We start from the raw sequence: 21,540 nt of genomic DNA, 5'->3' as shown, positions 1-21,540 counted from the left end.
ATTTAATTAGTGATTTTTTTTTTCAGAAAGTAGTTATAAATTCAGATATAAGTTATTATCATTATTATTATTATTATTATTATTATTATTATTATTATTATTATTATTATTATTATTATTATTATTATTATTATTATTATTATTATTGTTGTTGTTGTTAGCCCGTCACGTATGAGGATGACGTCCCTCGGCCATCACATTATCCAAGGTAAGGGAAGGAAGGAAGCGGCCCGGGATCTATATGTTAGGTACCGCCCCTGCAGTGAATCATGAAAACCTCTTTCAGGATGACTAGCCTGAAAAAGCTTTTACACTTTCGACTGAGTGTCCTCACCGGCGATCGAACCCGGAACCGCTCGCACCAAAGGTTATAACGTTAGCGACCACACTACGCGGAGCCACGCAGAATAATAATAAGTTACAACAATACCTAAACACAATTATTGTAGGGTGTAAACATAATGGAATGAACATAAATTGTTTAAAAAATAAATATAACATCCAGTAATAAGTGTGAATGCTATGTTAGTCAATATGAAATTGAAAGTGAAATTTTGCAAAAAGTTGTTACTACAAGACATTCAAGAGTAATGTTTGACAGTTCGTTACGTTGTAATCTACACACATATAATATATGTAACGAATCGAAGAAAACGATTAGTTATCTTTCAATCAATGGCCTGCTTTTTGTCAACCAGATGCATATATACTTTTATACAAACCTAATAATAAGGTTATAATAGGTTATAATAGGCATGATAGGTGATCCTCTCTGTAATGTATATATGCACCAGTTGTATATACTAACGTGCAGGATATATAGTAATTATAGACTGTTTTATTAACGAACAATAACATTATACAATGGTTATTTTATCTCAGAAGTTGGTTATGTATAAATTCTTAGTTCAGTAATGCAGACAGTGTATGATATCACAATACTGATAAACATTGAATGAAGGAAGGTACTTAATATGGCAGTTTAGAAAAAAAAAATCCATTTGAGGATTGTTGTGATAAAAAAAAAAAATCCAATTATACCAGGTTGGCATTTTTTTTTTCTTTCATGCAAATTTATCTTCTGTAATTTCCTGAAAATTTTAGCTCACCCGTCGTAAGTACTCTTAGGAAGGTGGCAGTGTGAATGAAGTTATAAAACAAGATATTAAGATAAAACGCAATAAAGATGAGTTAATTTGTCTTTGTTCTGTGTTCTTTGCGTATCATATCGTGTTATAACGACCCTATTGTTGCAGGTGAAATGCCGTATTGCTGTGAGACGTGTGGGAAAATGTTTACGTTTCAGCAGTCGTATCATAAACACCTGTTGTATCACAGCGATGAGAAGCCCCATGCGTGTGCGGAGTGTGGCAAGTCGTTCAAAGAGCTTTCCACTCTTCACAATCATCAGAGGATCCACACGGGAGAAAAACCTTTCACATGTGAAACTTGCGGTAAGCCCTTCACACACTAAAATAATAATAATAATAATAGTTTATATTACACATTAATTTAAATTATGAGATAGTGGAAAGTTCCTAATTCCAAATAGTAGATCTTTGAAAGTTCCTTTATCAAAGGACAAAATTAAAACTGCTCACGGAATCTGTCTATCTATAGATATCAATCTACCTACGAGGGTTATTTCAGAAGTAATGTTTCCTAATTTTTAGAAATACAAAGAAACGTTTGTTTCAATAATGTTTGTATCATTTTTAAAGCCCGTACATTTTATCGCTTTTTTTCTACATAATCGCCGTTTCGATCGATGCATTTTTGTAGGCGTTGTGGCAGTTCTTGTATGTCCATGTCATACCAGCTCTCCACCATGAGTTCGAGGAAGCATTAGACCTCATTTTTCACCCCCTCGTTGTTGGTGAAGCGCGTTCCGGCCAAAAATTCTTTCAATGTATGAAACAAGTGCTAGTCACTGGTTTTGGTCAACCTTCGCAATTGTCTCATCACCCGGTCTCCCGCTCCATTCTTCGTCGTGAATTTCAGTACAACCAGTTACGAACTCCGTACACTACTTGCGGACGTTTTTCACACCCATACTCTACTTTACATCGCTTCTCTCAATCGGCAATGAATTGTAATCGATTTAACACCTTTTGCTTTCAGGAACAGAATAACTGCGCGAACTTCCCACTTGGCGGTAGTGTCAAGTGGAAACTTTATTACAAACAGCTGCCAAGCCAAAAATGAGCATCCCAACGAGTTGCACGCGGGTTGGTTTGGGAGTAGGGGAAACTGTAACAGTATTGCCAACAGCCGATGAATGAAAAAGTGTCGAGGAAGTGGCAGGAGACACTGAACTCATATGATTAAATTACAAAAATTAGTAATACAAAGTTAGACTGTTCACAGTGGCGTATTTGGGGAGGGGGCTTCCGGGCTTAAGCCCCCCCCGAAATCTTACTTACTATAGTAAAGAATATGAAATATCTTACGGAATTTTCACATTTTCAGGCAAGCCCCCCTTCCGAAAGTTAGCAGAGCCCGCCCCCGAAACAAAATCGTAAATACGCCACTGACTGATGTTCATATATGAATTATGTATTCTACAGCATCGATCAGGATTTATTCATATTATTTATAGTGTATTAATTTTAGAAAACTTTCTATTGAATCAAAGAAATATAGCGAATGGTGAGGATGAATCATTTGTTGACACTATGAATTCTCTCTTGGGCTCTGAAAATCACGGTTGTATTCGCGCTGAAAATAAATGAAATTCGGATCCTTATGTTTAGCCATAAATCTGTATCTCAAAGTCTCGATGCTGAGAAACCTTAAATCGAGCAAACTTGACATTGTTTTGTGCCCATGTTATAGACCAGTTAACAGAACACTCTGACGCTTCAACTTAATTTAGGAAAAGTGAAATACCAGATATGACAATGCCTAAAGGCAACAGTAAGTTGAAAGAAATCAAGACAATATTTCAAATCTGTTATAGTACATTTAAAAATACATGCTGCACGAACTTGGACGTTATGTGTTTGTTCTGTCAAATCCATTAATGAAAAACATAATAAGGAACTAAGCCAACTAGAATAGTGTACAGTTTGTAATTAATTGAGTAAAGCGTTAATTTAATATAATAGACCTTTATGTGCGTTTTTCCTTTTATTTATTTCATCTTATTTCAAGTAATGCGTTTTGCAGTTGTAAAGTATTAGCTTTGTAAAATATTGTTTATTTTTGTTTGCAATTTGATCCTTTCTTTATTAATAATTTTTTTTTTAAAAATTGTGTGATTTTAATAACTCATTGTTGTGGATTTCACTAAATTAGTATTGTCAATAATCCTGTTTAGCTGTGTTTGAAGTTGAAAATGTAATTATATAATTTTTTAAACTTCTTGACTGCTAAATAAAGAGGTAAAATTACTACAAGGGAGGATGAGATGAAAACCTTAAAATTGCAGTACATTTTAGAATATAACAATGAAAAGGAAATCTTACCTCTTATTTTTCAACGTAGTCCCCTCGACGTTGAATACAACTATTTCACCGCTTCAGAAGTGCATGGATACCATGTTGGAAGAATTGTTTGGTCGAGATTGTACCCGCTTATGCATCGCATTTTTCACCTCTTCATCACCATTGAAATGCTTGCCTCCCATCGCTTTTTTGAGTGGGCCAAACACATGAAAGTTATTTGGAGCAAGTTCTGGGGAATAGAGTGGATGAATGAGACACTCAAATTTGATGTCATCGATAGTCTCAACGGTCAAACGGGCAGTACGCGGTTGGGCGTTGTCATCCAGTAGGACCCTAAGGACAGAAGTACTCGTCATTTACGCCAGATTGCAGGGCGAAGTTGATTTTTCAGCAGGTTTGAATACGAGGCACAGGTTACTGTCATTCCTTTTTCCATGTACTGTCCCAAAATTTCTCCCTTTGCATCCCAGAAGAGAGTGAGCATGACCTTTCCCGCTGATGGTTGAATGCTGATTTTTGTCGAATAGCTATGCCGCCATTCCTGCTCGCATTTTTGGTTTTTGTTTGATAATAGTAAACCGAAGTCTCATCACCTGTAACAATCCTGTCCAGAAATGCATCGTCCTCAGCAGTGAAACGACACAAAAGTTCTTCACAGGCGTCGACGCGACGATCCTCAATTCAGCTGTCAACTAACGTGGGACCCATCTTGCAGACACCTTATTGAGATGCAAAACATTATGCACGATGTGTTGAGCTGTACCAAAGCTAATACTTATGATTGTGGCGATTTTTTTCATCGTAATACGCCTGTTTTTCTTTACAAGCTGTTCCGCTGACGCAATGTTTTCGCCGGTCACTGCACTGGGAGCCTGTCCAGTCGAGGAGCATTCTGCACAGATGTTATACCACTTTTAAGCTTCCTATACCACGCTGCAGGGACAAACACAAATTACCATACTTTGTTGCCATCCTTAGATGAATTTAAATTGGTTTCACACCTTCACTGCTTAAAAACCGGATCACCAAACGATGTTCTGGCGCAATGCATATGGTCAGTGGGGCGGCCAACTTGATGCTGACGCTGCCGCATTCGTCGTTCTTCCAGCAACACTCTGCTGCCTGCTGGTCATTAAGTGCAACGCAAGGTATATTACTGCCACGTATCGAAGCAATCGTCGAACTTGACGGCATTTGATTGCATTTTTAAGGTTTTTATTTGATCCTTTCTCATAGCTGAGTCCTTTCCTTGTTTCAGATGACTGTTTATTTTAATCCTTTATCACTTTTCATATTTCAGATCCTTTGGAAATGGCTAAAGAGTTTTATAGATGTTTTTTGTCCAGAGTTGGAACTAAACTACTGCATGACATCATGTGTCCATGTGCTTACATAGTGGATGCCAAAATAAATGTGTGCTTAACATTCACTTTGACCTTTATTAATGTTGATGAGATCGGCGGTGTCAGATAAGTAGACAGTGAGTACACCTTCTAACAATACTAACACTTTTAGATATTGTGATACTCTTATTTAGGAATTGTTTTATTTTATTTATTTTTCCCCCTTTTCATCTCATGATATAGGCTATGCGTTATGTCTGTAGAAAGTAACACTCAGTAATTTTATTGCATTTTCTGTTTCCTTTGTACGGTTCATTATGTCTTATGTTAAAGATGTATTTAAAAAGAACAAGACCTACGGTAGAAATAATTTAAGTTTCAGCTGCTTCGGAAATTTTTGAAAAGAAAATTAATTTTCCCTGATATTACCGTGATTTAATTAATTGCTTCATTAATACGTTAATCAGCTTCGTCTCTCACCTTTTCACTGTTTTTAAAATGTTACCCGAAATCAAAGAGCGATATTAAAGTTTTTTCTGTGTGATTGTCTCAAGCACAGAATATTACTGATTAAACTTGTTATTGTTTTTGTGACTGTCTTCGTTCTTGCAGCCAAATTTCGTCATCTAAGCCAACGTCCTTAGTCAAGTCAACCTGGTTTGAATACTCATTCGTTGACAGTCAAGATATCAGGGTTGAATGGTTTAAACCAAGGTTTAAACCAGCTGTTTTTTTTTTTCAAAAAAAACCAACTGGTTTAAACAAAAAAACAAAAAATGTTCGTAAAAGTGTAAGTGTTTGTAAAATCTTGATGAACACACATTTTTGGGTTATCACGTTTCACTCCCGTATATTATTCGTATTATATTCAGACCTAAATTCCCCATTCATTACTCAAAAAGATTATACATACGAAAGCAATTTTTTTATAAGTTTATAAATGTTTATTTTGTGATTTTTTGTAGTTGTTGTTATTGTTATGTAATTTGCAATCGAAAAAAAATTCTAAATATTGTTTCGTTTCAATGTTTATTATTGATAAAATACATCGAAAATGCCGTACTTTTGTGTGTGTGTGGGGGGGGGGGGTATACAGACCCCACGAGAGGCATTTAGTGAAATAAGTATCTTTGGTATCTATTTATGTATAAATGAGTCTGAGCCAAAGTGAACTCAAATAATTCGTATCTTTATTCACTTTTCTTATTGATATGCAGATTAAGTCGGTGTATTTCTTTAATTTGGACCAATAAAAGTCGTTGTTAACTAACTTGAACTAAATTAGTTCTTTTGTACTCCGTAGTACTTTGAAATTGTTCATATGTAATTCTGTGTAATGGTTTCACTTGTGCAACTGTTTATCTTTTTGTCCTTCTGAAATTACTCTTGACAGTTATATTAAGAAGCATGTAAAGATCAGTACAACGTATTTTTTTTTTATCAGAATTCCTTCGTGAGTGAGTCGGCAGACGTATCGCATTTGTGGCCAATTAGTCCTGGTTCCGAGTTCAAATGGAGGACAATTTCTCTCGGATGTAACTCGAGACGCGGTTTTTATTCCGCTTTAAGCTTATGTGTCCCCTTCCAGCATAGCCCGGTTGTTGCATAATAACATCAAGGCGAAACAAACTTATTTCTGTCCATATATGATATGAATATATAGAGCAAATTATTTAAACCATAAGAACCTGGTTTAAACCAAAAAAACCGTTTTTTTTTTTGTTTTTTTTTAATAAAAACCATGGTTTTTGCCAACCCTGCAAGATATATATCAAACTCCGGTGACATATTTTACTAAGTAGTGGTATTTTCTGTAGGACTCCAAGTCTAGTGATCCGAGTTAAACTCACGTCCATGTGGTCCAATGTTCAATTTCCGGCTAGTGCGCTCAAATTTTCGGCGTCCACTTAGTGTCGTGAGGCAAACTGAGGAGTCAGGTGATTAAAGACGTGACAATCACTAGGTCCAAAAAACCCCTGATACGCTTGTTAGAGGCAAGGTGGCGCCACGTGCTGATCAAGTGTTCGTTGCTAGGCTAGACGTAGTTCTATCGGTCGCTGACAGATGGCCTTAGAACAGGCTCAGGGCTGCAAAGGGCTGTTACACCAGTGATTTTTAGTAGTAGTTTTTGAGTTCTAAATAATTTCTCAAATATTTTTTTCTGTTCCTTGATTTCCGCAAGACGTTTTAAAAATAAAAAGAATAATAATGGAGACCGGATGGAGATCGCCCTGAATGGTTTACTTTAAACAAAACTAGTAAAAATAAAAAAAATAGTGTTTTAGAAAATGTGAGATTAATGTGACACCGTGTTTTATTAAAATTTGCTGGCGGTGAATTAATCAAAATAAAACACTATCCTGTTATTGATACTTTTATTGACTATCTAATTAATCACGAAGGAAAAGGTTCCTTTATTGTTTACTAAGTTTACATTATAATCCTTAGAAAGGATTTTCAGCTATGGATATTTGCTAAAAGTAAATTTCACGTTGAATTTTATGTATACAGGGTGTTTCAAAACAACACCGACAACATTTCGGAGGTGATTCCTGACACCATGATAAGACAAAAAGTGTAGACCAACCTGGGTGCAGAAATCCGTCATGTCTGAGTTATAGTCTTCCGAAATCATGGAAAAATGAAATTTTGAGATCCATAGCTTCAATACTATGTGTGCTATCCAAAAATATGTTTCAGAATCCTGCGATACTCACGCAACAATTTTTATAAACGGAGTTTGGCTACGGGCATATAATTTGAAGTACTCGCCAACTACGTCTATAAAAATTATTGCGGAAGTGCCGCAGGATTTTGAAACTTAGATATTTGGATGCAGTACATACTAGTTCCTAAGTGAAGTCTTGACCCGATTATGGTAGATCCCATAGTATTTGAGCTATGGACCCTTAAAGTTTTTCATGTTTTCGGCTGCGTATAACTCGGAAAGGACGGATTTCTGCATACAGGTTGGTCTATACTTTTTTGTCTTACCGTAGAGTCAGGAATCATTTCCCAAACATTGTCGATGTTGTTTTCAAACACCCTGTATAAACATAAAAATAACTTCCAAGATTCCAGAGTGTTACATGAGTAAAATCTAAATCTTGTAATTCAAGTGATCGCTTAAACATCCATCCTATTGTGATCTAGTACTTATCCTCATTGCTTCTATGTACTAGGGTCACGTCAAAGGTTCAAAATGTGACACAGCTTACTTTTAATTTTTCACTGTTTTATCAGGTTAATGGTTGAATGATACTAAATGTTCACATAAAACCGATACACATGTATTTGTCGTCAGAATATTACAAAATTAGTGCAGAATTAATTGTATGAGCATGGAAATTGAGTTCAACGTAGTATATCTTCAATGTGATCACCATTTTGTTTCACAACCGCGTGCAAGCGAATCTTTACATTTGTCACAACCTTCCTGCACAAGTCTTCCGAAATTAGATGGTACAACTGCATGATGAGAGCCCAGAATTGAGCTGCACTTGCAGGTTTCCTTGCAAAGACACCTTTCAAGTAGCCCTATAAGAAGAAATTACGGATTGATGTCAAGGCTATGCAGGATCACTGTCTCCCACCTCGGTGATGCTTAGGAAACCGATGTGACATTACCCGCCCATCAAACATGCCATACAGGTAATCAAGAACAACATTTGCAGTGGATGAGCGGGCCCCATCTTGCGTGAACCATTGAGTTTGTAATGGGAGACCTGTTCCTAACTAGGCAACTGCCCTCCTTGTTGATTTGCTAGGACTTCGTGTCAAAGCAGCACGAACTGCTTCAATGTTTTCAGGGGTACAGACACTTGTCATACCATTCTTGATACTTTGGTTCTTCTCCATTACAGAGACAGTTGTTTCAAATTGACGATAAATCTCTCAATAGTCTGTTTACATGGAGCACATTTTGTACGAAAGTGTGCACAAAAACTTATTTGTGTCGCTACAAAACTTCTCGTTTTTTTTTTTTTTTTTTTTTTTTTTTTTGAAAAAAAAAACCTTCTGTTCAACATTCAATCTGTCTTATGCGCCATCTTGAAAACTGCTATTTGGCGCCAAGTAAATATTTGATACTAACTTCTCGTGACATCTACCGGACGTCATAATTCAAAGTATACTCTTAATACGAGTTTTCACGGATGTGGCTGAAAGGCTGCAAATGGGATATATGCGCCCAGGGAAAGGCCTTGTACACTTTGTAACAGAACACGGTCCGTACAATGCTAAGCTTCATCAATTGGGCTTGGCTAGAGCGCCACAGTGTGATTGTGGGCGTGCCCCGGGCACACCGGAACATACTGTCATCGAGTGCGCGCTTGTTCAGCAGGTTCAACCGACTGAGCGAGCAAGGTTGTTGCATATACCGCTGAGAGACGCCTTGCGTTCTGAGGCGTTATGTGGCGACTTGGGAAGGCTCACCACCGCAGTGTCTTCCTTCTATAAGGAACGATACTGCGAGCTTCTCAGAGAGAGGCGTGGAATTCTCCCACAGGAACACAATGGAATTGACGAGCGTCTGCAGCAGGAGTGAAACCTTGTATATAGTGTAAATATCGTGTACCAAACGAACTCCAACTCGGAGGGATCCGGATGACGAGCTCCTACGCACAGCAGACAACTGACAAGGAATGCTTGCATTCCGCTGAGGAAAGAACTACCCGAGTCTTCTTCCTCTCCAAACCCTGCCAGGGGATGAGGGATTTCCACGGGTCTCCCGCTGACTCCCAAATGGGAAACTAACGCGTCCCATTGGGTCTGGTAGCGTACGTGGTACCTCAACACGGTAAAAAGTGAGGTAGCTCTCTGGGCGACCCTACCGGGGGAGAGCAGCGGTCAAGGCCCTTCTCCCAAACGGCGACCTACACGTGCTGTTGGGTCCGGGAAGAGATACTGAGTATCTCAGCGTGTACGTGGTACCTCAACACGTAAAAGAGAGGTAGTCCCGTATTGCTTGGACGATCCTACCGGGAGGGGAGAGTCGGATTCCTGCCTGCAGGAGGACCAAACGGAAATGAGAAAGGTCCAATCCCAGATATCTGGGCAACGGTACCAATTCCGCGGAAGGGAGGTAACCCTGCAGGATATGGGTCGGCTCCAAACTCAAATGGTGACTTAACATGTACCATTGGATTCGGGATGAGATGCAGAGCATCTCGACGTGTGTGTGGTACCTCTACACACGGCGGTTGCCAGTTGAACGATAGAGGTAGGCAGGGCCGGGACTCAAGCCCCCTCGGGTATTGCCTGGGGTTCCCGGATTGGGTTGGACTCTGCCGGGTTGTGGTCATACCGTGGGATTCGGTAGCATATGGGAACTAATCCAGGGACCTGGGTAACGGTGAACATGTGCGGGAGGTGAGCTCGCCTTATAAGGTTCGGGCACCATGCCTGCAGAGTATGGTAGGGCCTGACTCGCTAGCAGGACCGCCTCCACCAGTAGGTCAACTGGTAGGCACATAGGACTTCGGTCTGGCCGCGCAGTGGGCGTATCCCAATCCCTCAGTGAATGGGGGTTACACACTTAGGTGTTAAGGTTAGGGGACAAATCTTAACGGTGCACTTGTACACGAGGACATAAGTCCAAGCACGCGCAACCACGGGCGGGGTGCATTACATTCTTGCGGAACCCGTCCATCAAATAGACCGAACGGTCGCGGGCATGCTCCCCATGCATGCAATTAAGCGTGGCATAGTAGACCACTAGCTCACAATTCCATCTATAATATTGCATGTGTAATAAACAAAACAAATGGTATGACATTTTGCATCTTTATATATATTATCGTATATGTGCATACATAGACATATACATATGTAATTATAATGAGACGTTGGCTACATTCTCAATGCCACGTTGGCGAAATTCTTAATTGTGTGTTGGAACTGTTTAATGAGAAATAATAGTTTTTCACTGAAACAACGAATTGATGTTGTGCCCAAAAACACACTTCATAATTAACCAGACATGCATTTTTGTGCATTGTGAATGTATGAGTTGTTACAGAAAATGTTTTTCTTTCTTTTCTTTTTTAGGCAAATCTTTCCGTCAGCGGGTTTCGTATTTAGTTCATCGGAGGATTCATACGGGAGTTATGCCATACAAGTGCACTGCCTGTGGAAAGAGCTTCCGATATAAGGTACGTCAAATGGGAATGCATCAAAAATATAATATTCCTTTATAGAGTTTCATTGCGTATCAATAAACTCAAATATTTTGCTATAAAAGTTTTAGAAGAGTTAGCTATGACTGTCTTGATTTCCAAGTATTTTTTTTTTTTTTTTGAAGATATTTCAGTGTCTTAAATTATATAGGGTGTTTGGGGGGGGGGAAGAGGGCAATTTCTTTGGAAAATGGTAGTATAGGTGATTCTAAGCAAAAAGTTCATATACGCATGGGTCTTATTTTCAACGGTTTGAAAGCTACAGGTTGTGAACAATTTTTTTACATTGCGTTGCTTTTTGTTCACCATGTAGTTATTCTACAGAGGTCAGACATAACGCAATTTAAAAAAGTTATTGAATGGCCTTTCTAACGATATGCAACACGTGGCAGTGGTATCTTTGGACTGGAAGTTATTGAGGGAAATTCTGGAATCAGTGCTGCCATACAATTCCCTTAAATAAACTTAACTTTTCAAAATTTCCCGTAATAACTTCCCTTTTTAAGACAATACTATAATTTTTTCCATGCCGTTGGAAAGGCCATTCCATCACTTTTCAAATGCGCTATTAATCACCTCTGTAAGTTGACTAAAGGGTGAAAAAAAAGCAACATAAAGTCAAAAAACGGGGCCGTAGTGGCTCAGTGGTAGAGCGTTCACTTGTGGTACTCAGTGTTCCTGGTTCGATCCCAGCTCCAGCCAAGCGGACTTTATGGTGGACGTGCATTTTCTCGGGGTTCTCGTACGTTCTTGTGGAACGGAAAACTGAAATATTTTATTTCATAAAGTCAAAAATGGTTCACAACCTGTAACTGAAGCCGTTGAGAATAGGACCCATATTCATGTGAACTTCTTTGCTTAGAATTACCCATACTACTATTTCAATGCTTCCTTTCGGAGTTATAGGCTGCCGAAAACATAAAAAAATGAACGTTAAAGGTCCACAACTCCAAAGTTATGGGATCTACCATAGTCGGTTCAAGACTTCACTGAAGAACTAGTATGTGCCCTATCCAAATATCCATGTTTCAGAATCCTGTGGTACTTCCGCAACAATTTTTATAGAGGCTATTTGGCTACGCGCATATAATTTGAAGTACTCACCAACTACTTTTATGAAAATTGTTGCAGAAGTATCGCAGAATTCTGAAATATGGATATTTGGATAGGGCACATACTAGTTCCTAAGTGAAATGTTGAACCGAGTACGGTCGGTGCCATAGTTTTGGAGCTATGAACCTGTAAAGTTATATTCTTATGTTTTCGGCAACCTATAACTCTGCAAGGAAGCATTTGTGCACCCGGGTTGGTCTATACTTTTCGTCTTATCTTGTGCCAGGAATCACCTCCCAAACGTTTTCGGTGTTGTTTTGAAACACCCTATATACCTTTATATATATATATATATATAGAAAGGGAGGAGGGGGGGGAAGTATCATTTATCTTGAAACGGCCTTGTCAGGTTTAAACTAACAAGATAAAAAAATGAAATTTTGTACAGTGCAAATATCGACAACGGTAAATTGTTTGATGTACTGTGTAATAACACCAGATAAAGTGTTGCAACCTAATATAAAGTTCTATATTTCTCAAATGGCATTGCTTCAGCTTATTACATATTCAAAATCTTCATATCACATTCTTACAAATATTGTCACATTGTTTTTCATTGTTACAAACTGAGGACATCACAGTATGACAGACATCCAAATTTTGAAGGTGTCTACAACAGCAATAACGTAACTGAGGGCGCAGTACAGTTCCAAAGTATAGAGTGATTATAATAAAAGCTCCTTTTTCAAAGTGCTGTTTAAAAAAAAAAAAAAAAAAAAAAAAAAAAAAAAGCTTGGTCAGAATGACTTCAAATTTGAACTGTATATATGTGAAGAAGGGGAAAACGGTATGGCATAAGGGAAATAGTTCCAAAGTGTATCAATAGATGGCGCTGTAAATGACGTAACGAAAGTGGATTCGAGTACGAGTGACATTTTGATTCGAAATACGACGACTTTGGCATGAGTTGCACATTAAACCAATTGTACTGTTCAATGTGCATGATTGTTTCTATGTTGTTACGGTAACCCGATTTTCCCCATCCAATGTGGTACGACCTTGCCGTGGTGGATAAGCTTTCCATAACAGTGCCACAGCTGTTGAATGACTTGGTCATAAAACCAAAAGTCATTCACATTGAACAGTACAGTTGGTTTTTTTTTTTTTTTGGTTTCATGTGCAACACATGCCAAAACCGTCGTATTTCGATTCAAAGTGTCACTTGTAGCCGAATTCACTTTCGTTATGTCGTTTACAGCGGTATCTTTTGATACACTGAAACTTTTGTTTTCTTATGCCATACGGTTTCCCTCTTCTTCAAGTATATTCAGTTCAAATTTGAAGTCATTCTGACCAGTGTTTTTTTTACAGCAGTTTGAAAATGGGACTTGAATTAAAGTCACCCTGTACCTTGGTGTTGAGCACTATTGATCATGATGTGACACTTTTCGAGTAAATAGGAACAAGGTTACAAGGGATTGAAAATTCAACTGTTAAGAAAGGTTTAATTTCGTAAAAGTGCTTAGGGAAATGTCACATTTAAAGGATATATGGTTTCTAATAGATGAAAAAATTATAATGTCATTTCGGGTAGAACCCTTTTGGAGATATACTAACGGTTACAAGGACGTTTCCAGATAAATGGCTCATCCTTTATAATAGTCAGAACAGACAGGTTTTTATCAACATATTTATATATTGACTGCATCGGTTGTATATGCTGATGTTGATGAAATAAACAATGATTTGATAATTTGAACACAATTAATATATTTTTGTTCCCAGGGCGGGAACGAATTGCTTATCAAAAAATAGTGAAAGATAATCACACACTATGAAAGATACTATAAGCGTTTTCACTAAACGCTTCATCAGATAGGGGAGGAAAGAAAAGAATAATTGTAGAACAGAAAAGTAACTGTGGAGCATCCAGATGGGTGCCATACTGGGATTCAGGATCACGTAAAAGTGTTGCCAGGTTGAACTAGAGCTTAATTGAACCAAATGAACTTTGTGGTGGACAAACACCGTGTGCGTGGGTTTCCTTGGGGTTCTCCCGTTTCCTCCCACTTTCTTCATTCCACCATTTCATTCATATCTCCTCATCACCGTCTCCTTTAGCCTAGCCGGCATAACTGTGGGACGTAAAACTCAAAGATTAGAGCTTAATTTAGATAGACAAAATTAGTTGGATAGTAGAGCACAGGAGAGAGAAGAAATTATACAGGACAGTGCACAAACAGTTGGCACATTTGAAATTTAGATGCAAATGTATTTGTAAATATTTGTGTACACATTACCTACAAAATAGGTGGGATTTGGTAACGTGGGGCTATGTTTATAGTGATCTTTATTATGAACTAATTTTAAGGATATTTATTTTATTTTATGCATTGGTCTTAAAGAACCGTATTAAGTTTCATTTCTGCGTTTTCTTTCATTTTACGTTATAATGCACTCTTCGTTCACGTTTGAACCTCACCTGTGGGAACTATTCTGATAACTTATTCTTACGTACCTTTCTTATACGTCATGATAATGCTCCAGCCAATGAGAGTACATGTGCAGACGAAATGAATAAAAATTCGTATATTATGAGGGGTTGGAGACTTCATTTTACGTCTGGGTTCTAGACCAATGGGCGGGGCTTCGTGAGAGAAGTGCAAAAGCGATACTTTAGTCTATAAGGTGGTGGTTTAACGCACAGACCTGTGTTGTGTGTCGTCTTCAATTCTTCTATCATCATTTTTTTCAATTCATTTTTTTTAAACCTTTGTGTAAGTATGTAGAAAGCTAAGAATATGATTAATACAAGTATAGTAAATTAGACCATGTATGTGTTTGATTAAGAATTTTTCCTCTATGCGTGTTGTGTGCATAGTTCGTCGTAATATGTTTTATCTATAATTGCATAATCCATAATTTCTAATATAGTGGTTTATTGCGGTTGTTTGTGGTAAGGTTGGAACAAAACTTCGTTTTGTTTGCATCGCACCACAATTTGCATTGTAACAGCATTTGTGTGCAGATATCTTTATATGCATTCAGGTTGACATTAGCGAAACTGTCAATGTACTGGTGCTGAACGGATACCAAGTTCGATTCCCGAGCTTGGTTATCACCATCCGCAGTAATCATTATATGTTCTCCAAAGGGAAGTAAGCTTTCCGTACAACGCGTGGGTACCGTCGCTGCATATGGTGATAGCTCCTACTCGCTAAGGGAGCCAATGACCGAAAGGGCGGAGCAAAAGAATATAGAGAAATGTTTGCAAGAGCATTCTTCCGAAATCTGATGTAAACATTGCATACACATGGTTCCCGAGTGTGTGGACAAACGGAGCGACCATAAGTGATGAGGCTTGTCTTATAAGATCACCTCTGTTGGTGACCATAAGAGAGAAGTAGACACTCAAATCACTCTGTTCATGAAGAGTTTTTTCACTATCACATGTTCAGTATGGCCTCCGTTTTGCCGAATAACGTCATCAAGGCGGATGCGCGCATGTTTCGTACCATTATACAGAACATACATTTGTGAATGTCACAACACAATTGAACTATTTGACCTTCCATTTCCATAATGTTTGCTGGCTTGAACGGGAAAATTCTTTCCTTTAAATAGCCTCACGGAAAAAGGTCACACGAGTTTAAATGTGGACTTAAAGGCGGCCACAAGAAACCTCAATTTTGTCCGGCCGGACATCGATTGGAAGTCACACAATCACCATAATATGTGTTCAAAATACCCAATACAATATTAGCGATGAGATGGGTAGCTCCAACTTGCATAAACCATTGCATCTTTATCGGAAGATAAGTTGAGAGTAACTGGGGTACAGAAGCATTTCGAAGCATATCCAGATATCGCTGAGAGTTTTGTGTCGTCAAAAACGTCCTATTAATCCATCAATGGATAAAGCTACTCACACGTGTTAACTTTTTTCTTCATACTTTCTTTTTTCATAGTATTGGTGCTTCTATTGCCCAAAATCGGATACTTTGTGTAACACTCCCATCCACATAAAAAATAGTTCTTGTCTGAAAGCCGTGTGTTGTAAAGAACATCTGACCACTGTACCAACTGCAGCCGTTTCCGATTGTCAGGTTCTGATATCCTATGTAATATAGACAGTATGAGTGTCTAGCACACTCTTCTGGTCAGCAGCAAGGGTAACCTTCATTGTAGGCCAGCCTTACACTTGGGACGATCTCTAGTTGTACTGAATTGTCAGATACTTGTAACATTACCAGAGCCCTCAGAAGTTGTTTTGTTTGTTTGTTTTTTTTAGTTGTTTTTTTGAAATTTTGTACTGGAAAAAGATGAAGATAGGTGTTTGTAAACAAAATAAAACTGACATTTCTAATCATAATTGAAACCTGAAAGTAAAATTGTATTTCGCGATATCATTAAAGGGGGAACCAGAATCGCTGTCATAGTATCATAGTCCGGTAATCCATTTATCTTGGAGGCGAAATACCGTGGTGGCAAACAGCCCAGCTGTTTTTAGGAGTCCAAGTTAATAATTGGACCTTTTATTCATAACCTTGGTCTTGCAAAAGGACGCAAAATGGTAGAAAATGTTGTTTGTAATAATAATTATAATAATAATATGATGTAAATTTAATAGTGGGTGGTAGGAAAACAATAGAAAGAAATGCAGAAATCTTATTAAACGCTTCCAGGGACATGAGTTCAGACGTAAATAAAGAAAAAACTAAATACATGAAAGTTCGTCGGCGTCATAATACTGCAAATTATGGATGCGTTAAAATATCAAATAATTCATTCAATAGAGTAAATACTTTCAAATGTCTAGGATGAATATTAACAAACCAAAATCATATTCACGAAGAAATTAAATGCAGACTAAAAGCAGGGAATTCGTGTTATTATTCACTTGAAAATCTCTTGTCGTCTCGAATTCTGTCGAGGAATTTGAAATTTAAAATATATAAAACGATAATCATGCCTGTTGTTCTCTATAGTTTCGAAACATGGTCGCTTACTCTGAGGGAAGAACGTAGACTGAAAGTATTTGAGAACAAGATTCTGAGACGAATATTCGGACCCAAGAGGAACGGGAATGTGGAATGGCGGAAACTTCATAACGAGGAACTACATAATTTATACGGTTTATCAGTGTTAGGGGCATCAAGTTTAGGAGGCTTAGGTGGGCAGGCCATGTAGCCAGAATGGAAGAAAATAGGAACGCTTTCAAAGTTTTAACTGATAATCCATTCGGAAAACGACCATTAGGAAGACCTAGGCGTAAATGGGAGGGTAATATTACGATGGATCTCGCAGAAATAGGAATACAAAGTAGAAACTGGATCCAGTTGGCTAAGGATAGAAGTCAGTGAAGAGCTTTTGTGAACATGGCATTGAACCTCCGGGTCCATAGGCCATAGAGTTAGTTAGTTTTAGTTAGTTACTTATTAACAATTTTAATAATAATAATAATTGTATAAATAATCGTGTTTGTGGTTTATTATACAGATTATCGTATAGAAAGTCATTAGTTAGAAAGTTCATTTGTTAGAAAGTCTCTGAAGCGGTTACCACAGCGATGTATACATAATTGACGATGGAGACTGAAATTGAATCTTGACAATAAAATTAAAGTCTTCTCTGCTTTGACCAGTTTGATTGTCGGCTCTAAATTGATAACTTCTTCATATCATTTATATTGATATGTCACTGCCTCCCATGAAACAGAAGACGAGAAATGAAAATTAATCCTCTCCAACTGGAACACTTAACAATATTATTGTTATTGAAAGAAAGAAACTACGAGGGAGGCTCAGAAAATTAATCCTCCCCAACTGGAACACTTAACAATATTATTGTTATTGAAAGAAAGAAACTACGAGGGAGGCTCAGAAAATTAATCCTCCCCAACTGGAACACTTAACAATATTATTGTTATTGAAAGAAAGAAACTACGAGGGAGGCTTAGAAAATTAATCCTCCCCAACTGGAACACTTAACAATATTATTGTTATTGAAAGAAAGAAACTACGAGGGAGGCTCAGAAAATTAATCCTCCCCAACTGGAACACTTAACAATATTATTGTTATTGAAAGAAAGAAACTACGAGGGAGGCTCAGAAAATTAATCCTCCCCAACTGGAACACTTAACAATATTATTGTTATTGAAAGAAAGAAACTACGAGGGAGGCTTAGAAAATTAATCCTCTCCAACTGGAACACTTAACAATATTATTGTTATTGAAAGAAAGAAACTACGAGGGAGGCTCAGAAAATTAATCCTCCCCAACTGGAACACTTAACATTATTGTTATTGAAAGAAAGAAACTACGAGGGAGGCTCAGAAAATTAATCCTCCCCAACTGGAACACTTAACAATATTATTGTTATTGAAAGAAAGAAACTACGAGGGAGGCTCAGAAACTAAGGTTAAAAGGCCGATATTTGTAAAGTTTCGTCTATTATAGAGGAATCTGGAGTGTGCGGTAATTTTAATACATAGAATTGGCAACTGTGCAGAGTTTCAGCCACTCGCCATGTATGGCGCTAGTTGTAGGTAAACACAAGTGGCGACTTGTGTGGAAAACTGGCCTCGCGAAGAAGTCTGCTGAGTTATTTGATTTCTGTGAGCGAAACATGTAACCGCAGCTGCAATTCACCGGCAGCTGGTAGAGGTTTACGGAGAGACTCTAATGTTTCGTCAGCTTGTCGCAGAATAGCGTCGAAAGTTTGCGGCTGAGAGAAAACGTCGACGAGAAGTCCAAAAGACCATCACGCTGTTGAAGCAATTTCGCTGAGACATGATTGACCACCCTTCTTGCAGCCTGGACCTCGCTCCAAGCTACTTTTATCTGTTCCCGCACTTGAAGGAGCACCTAGGAGGCCGTCGCTTCGTTTCAGAGGAGGTGAAATACTTTGTGACAACGTGGCTGAATAAGCAGGGACAGGATTTTTACCAGGAGGGAATCTTCAAACTCATCCCACAATGCGACAAGTGCCTGAGTCAATATGGAGACTGTTTCGAGTAATAACCTAATGTATGTACTATATGTTGACTGTATTGGTTGTATTAAATAATGTATACATGTTTCACTGTAGGCTTTGTAACCTTACTTTCTGATCACCCTTTGTATAAGAAGTGCACCATATGTTTTCAAGAATGTTTACTTTTTATGTTGATACTGAAAATGCTTTGGTAACTGAAAAGCCAAGGCATAATATTATTTTTGTCTTTCTGGGAAACATTTAATCAAAATAACAGATTGGACGTGATCTTATGTCAATTTTTAAGACCAAGTTTTGTATTGATGGACGTTAAACTTCAGACGTTTCATTTGTAGAAAATTATAATGTACAGAAAGATATTCCGGCGGAAGGACAACATTTTGTGAGAATTTCAGCCTGAACATTAGACACATCTAAGAAATTATTAATACGAATAATTGCTAAAACTTAGAATTTTATTTATTAATTAATTTTCTATTTCTTTCCAGGTGAGCCAAAGAACTCACAAATGTTCTTCGCAACAGCCTGGCACTGTAGTCCGTCAGTCAAGTGATTTTGTGCAACGTCTTTTGCAGAACGTCAATGAAAAGACAACTACAGCTGGAAACGGTAGTGATCAGCCGGTGACAGCAGCAGAAGGGAAGAAAACAAATACAGGGAATGGAAATGCCACCGCCACAGTTGTGGTAGGGTCCTCAATCAATCAAATGTCAGACCTCGGTCCTTCTTACGTCATATTCTTCGACACTCCACTTATATCAAACTCACAGCAGATTCCAAACGAAACACAAAGCAGTGAATCATTACAAGTAACGAATCGTGAAGCTAACAGTAACACTAACGTGCCAGCAGATGCACAAGGACTTACAGTGTCGGAACCCAAGAGCTGTAATGTATCAGGTGATATATCAGAATTGTGTAAAAAAGATGCAGTAGGAAGACAGGAAGTTGAAGAAGACGAAGGGATAGAACCCACGGATCTACTTACGTTGGTTTTGTCACCAGGAGACTCCCCAGCCGAAAAATTCGAACAACTATCCATTAATTCGCCTCAAATTTTGTCAACTTCAACATCTTTGACGTTTGCTGCGGGAAATAAATCTTCAGAATCAACTTCAGACGCAAGAGATTCATTCCATGAACATAGTAAACAGGGAATGGCTGATTTGAAAGATTCTGCAGAGTCAGAACCGGTTGTTACGTTCGGTATTAATGAAGAAATGTTTTCACCTCTTCAGTTTCCAGAATTTTCGCCTTCAAAAACGGAAACACCATCTCGACTTGAAACTATTAATGAAGAGTCTCTGAGAGAATTATTGTGTAGCTCTTCATTATATTTGCCCAACAAATAACTACCTCTTTTTCTATTTCGGGGAGCGCGGTGGCTTAGTAGTAGAGCGTTCACCTCCGGTGCTTGGGGTCCCTGGTTCGATCCTAGCTCGCACCGTGTGGACTTTGTGGTGGACAAACACCGTGCTCGTGGGTTTTCTCGGGGTTCTCCCGTTTCCTCCCACTTTCTTCATTCACCATTTCATTCATTTCTCATCATCACTGTTTCCTTTAGCCTAACTGGCATAACCGTGGGACGTAAAACTTAAAAATTTCATTTCATTTCATTTTTCTTTTTCTCTTTCATACTTTTTTTAAAAAAATATATTTTAATGCTTTGTAATATTATACTTGTTTGTACAGCTTGTAATCTATAGATTTGAAAGTTATTTGCGGTTATTTATTATGTTCGCGTGTGGTACATATACTGTTATATATCACTCAAGAAATCTACGTGTGTCAACAATAGAGAAGGATTTGTGTTGTTAACAGATTATGCATTATACGTAATTGTATAATTGAAAGTTTACAGCCAGAATGGATCATGTGTGCTTCTATAAGCTGAAGAAATGAAACTTTAATGTATTTATTCTTCTTTTATTTGTAATTTATAATAAAAAAAGCAAAATAAAATGTTTACCTTAGTACATCTTCATTTATTTTCATCAAAATTCAGTAAGCAACTTTTGATTTGTTACTTCCACGAAAAACATATTCCACCTAGTTATATTCTTGTTGTTTAGAATTTTTTTTTTGGTACACCACCGAGTTCTTCAATTTTTGTTTCCTATATTTGGCGCAAATAATAATAAAACAAGCTAAAATTATGATCGACTTGACCATAAAAGACCCACTGTTTTTCATATATATTTGTTGCAGTATTATTATTACTATTATTATTATTATTATTATTATTATTATTATTATTATTATTATTATTATTATTATTATTATTATTTTATTAAGTATTCTGCCTTTTGGTGGATACTGGGGCTAATGAGTTTTTTTTTCCTTCTTAATTCTCAGTTTAGGCCTTGAAATGTTTCTTCCTCGTTCCTCGATCTTCATCTTCCTCTTTTAACTCCCAATATTTTCTTTTATTTTTCAAATCATCGATCAATTGTGTTCTTTCTATTCCTCCCTCTCCTTCCATTTTCCCTTTTCCCTTCTATGGCGTTGTGAAGAAGACAATTTCT

At 37.7% G+C, this 21,540-nt stretch overlaps 1 protein-coding gene across 1 annotated transcript in view; it reads left to right on the top strand.

Annotated features, from left to right (window-relative positions):
* The window catches only part of LOC145693691 (uncharacterized), a 46,587-nt gene extending 25,368 nt beyond the window's left edge, over positions 1-21,219 (top strand). The window contains exons 5-7 of the mRNA XM_081769949.1: positions 1,257-1,454; positions 10,838-10,941; positions 19,504-21,219. Of these exons, the coding sequence (XP_081626075.1) occupies positions 1,257-1,454; positions 10,838-10,941; positions 19,504-20,367 (1,166 nt within the window). The 3' untranslated portion in view covers positions 20,368-21,219. The remainder of the gene's footprint in view (positions 1-1,256; positions 1,455-10,837; positions 10,942-19,503) is intronic.
* The last annotated feature ends 321 nt before the right edge of the window (positions 21,220-21,540 follow it).

This window comes from Thermobia domestica, chromosome 8 (genome assembly GCF_964235325.1).
Source record: "Thermobia domestica chromosome 8, izTheDome1.hap1.1, whole genome shotgun sequence".
Lineage (NCBI taxonomy): Eukaryota > Metazoa > Arthropoda > Insecta > Zygentoma > Lepismatidae > Thermobia > Thermobia domestica.
Note: the sequence above shows the minus strand (reverse complement) of the source record. Positions and strands in the feature narration are given on the sequence as shown.